The 9581-nt window shown below is 41.8% G+C and overlaps 1 protein-coding gene across 1 annotated transcript in view; it reads right to left on the reverse strand. All coding sequences in view use genetic code 11, as the record gives it.

Moving 5' to 3' along the window:
* EGR_02051 (Tetratricopeptide repeat protein) overlaps nucleotides 1-9581 on the reverse strand; it is a gene marked incomplete at both ends in the record, with an annotated part of 23175 nt that overhangs the window by 2117 nt on the left and 11477 nt on the right. The window contains 5 exons of the mRNA XM_024491300.1: nucleotides 858-975; nucleotides 3009-3216; nucleotides 3698-3848; nucleotides 5956-6301; nucleotides 7805-7955. Coding sequence (XP_024354153.1) covers nucleotides 858-975; nucleotides 3009-3216; nucleotides 3698-3848; nucleotides 5956-6301; nucleotides 7805-7955 — 974 coding nt within the window. The remainder of the gene's footprint in view (nucleotides 1-857; nucleotides 976-3008; nucleotides 3217-3697; nucleotides 3849-5955; nucleotides 6302-7804; nucleotides 7956-9581) is intronic.

Consider the following 9581-nt stretch of genomic DNA (forward strand, 5'->3'; position numbering starts at 1 on the left):
TGTAAACATCGCTTCAAAAGATCTACCGCCATAATCGCGTTTGTCCATGCCGATGTAAATATCCGCGAGTAGCAACCATGATCGTTCCAAAAAGGGTGCGTCCTAAAGAGAAGAAGCTTTTTAGCATTTTTTAATTAAAGTTAGTTTACTGAGAAATGAAACCATATATGCTAAAAAATTAAGGTTATAAGATGCCAAACTCTTATTTGAAATTGTATCGGGGATTCAATATAGGGAAATGAACCACCACAGCCATCCGATCGTTTTTCATTCTAATATGCCACCAACTGCCATACATCTCTGTGCCATTTTCATAATCCACCTCAAGCAATGAAATACAAATAGTGGTTATCCAAAACTAACCATAACCACAGGTCACATATTTGTGACGCCAAGCTCAGGTAAGAAAAACCGGAATGTGTTTCTTCGAGTAAGGAATTGTAACTCAAAAAATCCATTGCTACATTTTCCCACATAAAAGAAAAGTTCCAGTTTTAAAGAATAGGCATATTTCGCGCTCCAAGACTTTCCTGAAGACGAAAGACGACATAATGCTAAAGCAGAATATGCACAATCGACGTAGAGAAGGCGGCTGGGGGTCACTAGCCTAGCCCTGAGACCACACCTCCCAGCAAAAGTACAATCGTGAAGTCTTAAGTGTCCCCGAAAACCAAAACGAAGAGTTAAATAAGCCAGCAAAGTATTACATATGCACTAGTTTTAGGGACTTTTTTTCCACTTTCTAAAGTTGACTTTTATGCCTTTCTCCAAAAAATTTGGAAATGTGACTAGTTTATTGTTTAAAGTGCTGCGGTAGCTGTTGGTAGGCAGTGTGGTGGCTACTTATTGACTCCCACGTCAATGAATCGGCGTGAACAGTTGCAGAGGCAGGCCACTTTTACCACAGAGGACTGCTGCTTGGGCACCATTGGTGCAAAGGCGTTGCACATACTTAGGCGATCCGCCAATCCCCATCTAAGGGACCAGGCATTGGGGAGGTTGTATTGGATTGGCCAGCATTGACTTTTTACATTTCCTATGAAAAATGATTTCTTCCCCTTTAGGGCCTCCTTGTTTTGGTGGTAAAAAAGGCAGATTGATTACTACAACCGCAATGGCGGTCAAGTGATATTTAACTTGATCTCCCTTTTGTGCAGGGAGAATGGAAGGGGGATGCTTATTTCCCTTATTGGAAGCAAGAGCCGAAACAACTCGATTTAATCTCCAAGTTGGCATCAAATTGCCTTTTTTATCTTAAAAATATTCCAATGCAATTTAGGTAGTATACAGGCAATCCATACGCCTAAACTTTTCAACTTACAATACTTTTAAATGACGTGCATTTGAGAGGGAGTTCTATTCTTACCCGTCTATTCTCTGGCTCGGCTAAAATCGAACACCTTTGCGAATTTTGCAATTGACGTAGTAAGACTTGACCACAAACACTTCGACTGCAATAGCAGTGTTTGACTATGTGACAAACGTCACTGTAAGATCGCTTGTTACTGGCAACGGTAGGCCTAAGAAGCTGTCTATCTAGGTAAAATTATTTTAGGATATTGGCGATGAAACAATGTCCAACAAATGGCTATTTTTAAGTAAACTTATCCAGTTACAAAAAAGTCAAACTGTTCCTAATTTGATTCGAATCGAAAAATTAGGCAATTCACTAATACTTGAAGGAGCGAATTAAAAACCCTGGCTTTCAAATAAGAAAATCAAAAGGGCCAGTGTGGTTTTAAATAGTCAAGACTAAAATAAGGTGAGTATAACTAATAAAAAAAGCTATTAGCACAATTATAATCCATGATCTATAACCGGGATAGAAGCTATTTTCGAGTCCCTTTTTAATAAAGGGGTTCGCCTCTGGAAGATGGAAAACAATGGAACCCTAGGAACGTCCATTTCTGTCTCACTTTGCCTTCTCTACCGTCCATTCTACCTCACCATGTATCACGCTGTTGGCTAATAATGATGCCGATGCTGATGCCAAGAAAAGATGTTCAGTATTTGGAACATAAGGAAATAGTGTCAATGGGATGAATAGAACGAGAGTGAGAATGAAATTGAGGTTGAATGTGGAAGTAAAAGTTGATGTCAATGAGGGTAGCAGCATCTACCTTCCATCCCTCATCATCCTACATAATCTCATCCTAAAATGCCAATCTTTTCACGTCCAAGCGCAGCGGCTGCATGAGACACGGGACAGGAGATAGAGAATCCTACTCTGCATTGTATTGCACTGCGATGCATTGCGTTGCCTTGGAGAAAAAGAATGTGGAGAAAAGAGGACTTTCCTCCCATGTCATGACTAGATCCTACCAGCCCAAGACGTAACTGCCCCTTAATGGGCAGCCTCTCTTATACATGTTGCACTTGTATCGCGTTGCATCGAGGTGGTGGAAATCAGACGCAATTGTTTTGTAGTCTTCAGCAAACCAACGATTTCTAGCCAACATTTGCCTCTGCAGTCCACCACACACACACAAACTCTCAAACGCACACACAAAAAAGAAAGCTTAGTCTTCTACAGGTAGTGATCGAAATGATGCATTCCTTAGAAGTGTGAGGTTGTGACTGGGTTGTGCGCTTCACCTAAGCTGAACGGATGAAGGCACACAAATCACTTTTCATTACAAGTCAGCCTGTCAATTACTACTCGCACACTCCTTTGTCAACGACCTGACATCACAATGCATGTAAAGGGAGTGAACGACAAATTCATGGGCTTTAAAGTCCATCTTCATAGATGGCTCCAATCTACCCACTTGCGTAGCTTTTACCACACCCTCTTCTCACTCGCTGCAACCGCAAACTAAGTGTCCCCACGCCCACACCAAGCACGATTGTAAGATGATGCTCTTGGCAACCTAACCTCAACTTGACATTCCCATAGGAGAGCACAGTGTAGCCTTACCGGTATTCTCTCCTATGCCAAGGTTCTCCTCAACATGATGAACGGATTTTGAGGGGCTCATAAATACAATCAAACTGTTTAAGCCGCTTACTTGTAAGTGGCCCGATCTACTACTACTGCATATCCCGCATTACGCAGACACCATACTACAGGAGGCTGGAGGGACAGGTTGGCATCACATCCATGAGGTTCATTTAACCGATAATTGTCACCAGGAGGTGGGTTTGAAATCAAAGGAAAATAGTTGGGAGAACTGTTCTCGTAGACTGATATCCATCCATTAATGTATTTCAGAAGTCCTTAGAAGTTACACGATGCCATTCCACCGATCCACAGCTTAACGCACACGAACTTTTAACTGCCTTAATTTCAGGACAATAGTAGGAAATCCGAAGCAATATCACTGGATCACCGGAACCAACTTATTTATTGTTAACTATACAGTATATGCAATCCTTGTATTCGTAAAATTAACCCACGCGTATTCATTTACCTCGTAATAGTGTCAAACCAACCTGACATTATGGTTTAGCAGCACTCACCCTGACAAAATGCCATTTAGACAAAGAAAATTTCTGCCCATATTGCATTAACATGGTCAAAATGACATTTTAGATGTGGGTACACACACTAAAAACTACAATGTCAATTGAAAATATGCTTCTTTTTACAGAAAGTCAATCGATTTGACAGGTGACTTTTAACCTTTTAGACAATTTGCCCCAAATAGAACTAGTTTCCCTGGTGATTAAATCAAATTCTCCCCTCCCGCAAACGTACCCGAAGCCATTGGATAGCTAGGAAGCAAACCACCCACCTCAGGAGTCCACGCGTACTTGGCCAGACGTTTTAGTTGATTTTTCGCCTTTTGATCCTGACCCAGCAGGAGGTAGCAAACAGCGGCACCGTATATGGCTGGAACGCTTTCGTACTAGAATGCAAAAGGTGCCCCTCCTTATGGAGAATTGGAAGGTAGGCTTTGGGCGTTACCTGTACAATAACAGCTGGCACAACACTTTTGCACAAAAAAGCACTGAACTGCATCTGTACAACCTGCTATAGTTGGGGATTTAAACCTGCTTCAGCAATATCATAGCAATCGAAATTCACAGATACTAGGTGACATTCAAGACACTGGATAAGAAGGACCTAGACGTTGCCTGTAGTCTCAATCAACAACGACTTTATAAAAGGCATTTCCTGTTTCATTGGGCGTTAAAGACAGGATTCAATCGTTACTTTCTGCTGCTTGGGGGGAGGGTCTCCAACCCCATAAATATGTCCCTGTTCGACTTTCTGGAAGTTTTAAATGAAGGCGAGCCTTCGAACATACCATAGAGTCATGCTCTCGCTCCGTCCTGCCTGATCAGCCATATCCAGTAGGGATAGGCTCTAACTGGCCTGACAACTACTCGAAGGTCAAGGTTAATCTTTTACAATAATCAGGGGCGTTTGAAGTCACCCGGACGCAAACCCGATTTGCGGCAGTCTCTGTCCCACAGCTACTAGGAGTACATACAGCGACCGTACCTCCTTTGTACACTCATCCGCCCTAAAGTTCATACCTATCAATTGTCTGGTTGGAGGCCTCGATAGGCACATAATATTGGCAACCCAGATATATTGAGAAAGAGCAGCGTGGACTTAGTTGAAGTGTGAGCAAATTCACCTACCCCTTCATTCATTTCAGCAAAGTTTTGAAGGGCCTTTTCCACTTTCATCTTATCACGCGACATTGCCATATGAAGATTGCACAGAAATCGATGTATCCTGGAGTATTGCATTTGACATGACCTTAATTTCTACAGGGGAGAAGAAGTAGCATAAAGGGTGCGTCGCATTAAGTAGGTTTCATACAGATAATCACTTTGTGTTGTAAATTGTCACTGTTTGTGGGTAGACATGAACACTGTCGAAATCCTAACCAGAAATAGCCAAAAAGTAAGACTTCAATACAAGGGTCGTTAATGCTGATAATGATGTGGAGACACTCGAGAGTGTTCATTTGCCGAAGTGTTGGAGGCTCAAGGTGGTCTAATTCTCGTGCGCTTTTATCACTTTTATTGGTCTTGACCTTGCAGTGGCTATTAGCCCGTTTAAATTGTCGACATACGATACCCACTAATCAAGGGGCATCTTAACGAGAAAGGGATATGAATGGAACTTCAACACGGGAACGGTTTTTCATGAATTGTAAGCACCTCCAGTACCTTTACTTGTCTACTGCGATTCAGCACCACCGGCAGTGCTGCCTGGGCTACTTCCAAACTCGCATTTTTCATTTAATACTCAAGAGCAATACAAATTCTCTGTTGGTGGCAGTGGGACACCAAATGCCTCACACCTCTTAGACTCTGTAAAGAGGAGTGTTTGGATCCTAATAGTTCATTTGGCTCCAATGGAGGAAGAGCATCTGATGTAGGCGGCTATATTGCATAGCCTAAACATGGAAGAGTACTTTGGTAGGCAAAGAAGCAAAAGGTGTTTTCAATGAGCTTAGCCTGTCCATCAAAAAATGTACTTGCAATAGCCTTGTAAAATAATTCCAAAATTAAACACCTTCATGTATTACAAGAGTTGAGAAATGCTCTAGGTAGATGTCTCAAGAGTATCTATAGTGTTGTCAACTTCTGCAGCTATTCCTATCTGCGAAGGCTGGCATGGGAAAAGTGTTTCCTTATGACTTAATCCATGATCAAAATATATTAGGCCGATCTGATAGAGCCTACGAGAGGCACCACTAACACTGGATTTGGAAGCGCAAGTTCCCTGACGGAAAGCCATTTTTTGACAGTCGATGCATGATAAATATCGCATGGGATCCTGAGGATGAAGCCAAAAATAAAACAAGGAATATGTGATGGAATGATATTAATCTTGATTATTACGTAAGGCCTAAATCGCTTCTGATTTGACCTCCATATTGTTGCTTTTCTGCTCCCTAACTTTATGTCTTATAACGTTCCCGTGCCACAAAATTGTAGAGGTTATTATCGTAACAAATAGTGCAGAATATGTTGTTCCTTCTAGAACCCTACCACTAGCAGCAAACCAGCCGTCTCGTAGCCCGCAGATTCAACATCTTCAGCATCCATGTCGGCACCGGGTTGACCAACAGTAATAGCATCGCTGAACCTGATAGTCGGGGTCTCATCACCGGCCTCCATGGCATTTGCCGTGGTGTTTACAGTCGTCGGCAGTCTAACCGAACGTATATCGCTGTCCAGGCAGGCGGTGGTGGAGGAGGCGAAAGAAGGAAAAATGCGATACAATGCTAGCGAGAGACAGCACTCCACCATCGCGCATAACGCGTCCACCTCGTATTCTCTAGCCAAACGAGCAACATTGAAACTGCGAATTGCGAGATTTGTGTCGCCTCTATACCTGTTGAAGTGGAAATATAGTTCAAATGCACGTCTTTTTGCTCTACTTCGAGACAAGATTATTATTTCTTCCTTCAACTAGTTTTATTATTTGCACAAATTACCTTCGTCTCGACCAAAACTTACGTGTTTAAGACGTTTTATGCAGTTCTCAAAGCACTTTTTCCAAAAATCATAGTCACCCAGCGCTGTGTCATCTCTTTTAGAACATATATTGGGGATGAATACAAGCGCTTACCCAATTATATGCCACCCTGTCGATTGTTTGGGCAATCACATGGCATGCGTTTTACTAAAGGCAAGTCTGTTAGTACCAAATTATAAGTAGATCACGTATTCAAAATTCCCCTCTTCCACCGCCTTAGTGAGTGTCATTTTACAGGTCCTGTAAATCCTCTCGAGGAGTGCTCTCCAACCGCCACCTCCGTGGCGCAACATTAGCCTGTGTAACAGGCACACTTACGCACTATACGTGTCATTTGAAAGCTTCTGTTTGTATATCTCTGGAGCAATTATAGCAAAAAATACTATTGCCTTCATAAAAGATAGAAATGTGACAAGAGTAAGCTGCAAAATCTACCCGTTGTCATCATTTTTAGTGAAAGTGAGGAGCACACTGACGTTTTGGATGTCCACAATAACACCAGTCGACGTAAATAAGAGTACCGTACCGATAGACCGACGCATTTTCGTTCATGTTGCGTAATGTTATCATGTAAGCAAACGCATTCATTTTAAAACTCCCTAAAAGTTGTCACAAGTCATTCAATGTGCTGTACTACCAGCGTCATGAAACTGATATCAGAGACACGTTTTAATTCATTTACGAATTAAAAGACCATGGTAAAGTATCATCCTGCCATTGTCAATATTAGTGAATCGCCGTGATTCCCCATGGCAAAACAACATATTACTACATCCTTGATGCAATAACTTAAACGCTACAAAAGGAAAGCCAAAAAAGTGTAGAGTGTAAAATTGAAGGCGAGAACTCCACGCAAGTGGGAAATCCCTCCTACATGAACAGTACATCTTCTCCCTTTATCATCCCTCAGGGAAGGATATTTATGTATTCCTCTTCGATCAAGTAAGGCAATTTATTATCTCTGACAGCTCCCTTCTGTGAATTGGCAACCCAGTTCCACACCACAAAGCTTTTAATTCCAGCTGGCTGATTTTGATGACATTGCATAAAACACAGTCAAATGGTGTAGTAATTTTACCATTTTTGGGGAATCAAACATGAAAATGTGATGTACTTGGAATGGCAGTACATGAAAATAATGAGCTGTTTCAACACCTTTCATCTGGTTTCACGTCCCAAAGTAATCAAATGCCTGCAAATGTTTTGAATTTAGTAGAAATTTCAAACTGATGTGGGAAATTCTTGGCGGTTGCTTAAAAGGATGCAGTAAATGAATTTTAACACTTCTCTTGTAACCTGGACAAACAAGACGTTCACTATTATAACATGGTAAGTGCGCAAAAGTAGTCCATTCCTTACCAATAATTGAACCCTCGAACAAAGTTAAATCCAGGATCCGACTTAGCAGAGGGTTGAGCCTCCAGAACCCTGTGCAAGTACTCCTCCGCTGTCGACAACTGGCCAAGGCGACGGTAAGTGCTAATCAAGTGGGTCATTGCTCGATAGTCATCTGAAAAGAAAAAGTAAGGAATGAATCAGGAGAGATGACACAGTAAGGTCACAACGTGTGGATGTAAATGTCAGGCTCTAGTTGGCCATTAATTTTGTCTTACCTGGAGCAAGTCACCTGAATGATTAACCCCGAGGAACTTCCAATAGACGCATAAAGAAGGATGACGGAAAGGTAAGCTACTTGCTACTTTAGGGAAGATACTGTACTGTTAATACCAGTATAGGTTTACTTTTTGAAGGCATTGCAAACGCAATGATAAATCTGCTCCATAATAACTCGAATCTCATCAAGCTATAAGTCATGAGTAAATCAAATGGAAGCAGTAGGATTGGTCTGGGATCTAAACAATTTAATAGTCACGAAAACGGCCCATACACTATCGTAGGATTTGATGTACCAGTAACACTTGGATTACTTGTTTAACTCCTCATTTTGCTCTCGCAGACACTGAGGGCTCCGCCTTTGTACTTCTCAACGCAGTTCACAATCAGAACAAAACTCCAGATACAGTGAAATTTCCAAGAGGGACTAATGACGTTGCAGCCAGACATGCCCTCAGATGTACGCAAATTCGTGGGTGATTTCCTCATTTCCAACTACGCTGTGATAGCTGACGCGGGGAGGTTGACCAAGGGGAACTACGGGGACTTCGCTCAAAAGGAGAGGGGGGCGCTATTTAATCTTTCGATTGCTTGCTTACATCTTCGTCTTTGATTACGTGGGCACTGATAGCTCCGCCTTTGTACTTCCGCTGGGTGGCATGACCTCCAGACCATGCTAGTAGCCTCTCAGTCCTTCTGTACGTCGACAATACATTTTAGGGCCTAGTATTATAAGTTCTTTCGTGTTTTGGAAAGACTCAAGACTCCACAGTAACCATCACTTGATTGTCATTTGGTCAATAAATTTATGCTAGTGTGAGGTTTGTAATTACTTATAAAACATGAAGATTCGCCATCAAAGATCTTTCATTGCAATGGAGCCTAGTAACCAGGGTCGCAAAGAATTCTTAGGTTGACATCTTGTCAGCAAGGGGTCAAACGTCTTGGGGTAAAAAAAGGAAAGTGCATATAAACGAGCGAATTGTATGTTGGGATGTCAATATAAGCAATAAGAAGTCATATTTAGGATACTTTATGCTTAGTTCCACTTCTGCCACCAACAATGGAGGTTAAAGATGGCCTCAACTCTTCTATCCCTTCTCAGGGACTTTATCTACTAAACATAGGGGTTGGTTTAATCCTTCTTCTCCAATTGGATGGATCAATGTCGTGACGTTGCAGACTTCACTGCGTAGAAGGGACGGTATTTCTAACTCTATAAAAGCTTGTCCTTTCTGCAACAGGACAAGCTCGAAATTCCCCTTGGATAAAATACACCTTCTCTAGGAATCAAGATGAACGTAGACATAGTTACCTCAATTTCTCCCTCTTTTACTTCCCAACCGTCCTTTCTATTTCATACGTGATCATATAACTACCTAATATGAGCGTTGAAAGGTTATAGGCATAAATCAGAGCTTGGCAAAATATCATTAGAGAAATATGGAGGAGGAAGAGGAAGAGGAAGAGAAGAGAGAAAGAGAGAAAGAGAAGAAAGAGAAAGAGAGGAAAGAAAGAGGGG

Source organism: Echinococcus granulosus (assembly GCF_000524195.1).
Source record: "Echinococcus granulosus chromosome Unknown EG_S00009, whole genome shotgun sequence".
NCBI lineage: Eukaryota > Metazoa > Platyhelminthes > Cestoda > Cyclophyllidea > Taeniidae > Echinococcus > Echinococcus granulosus.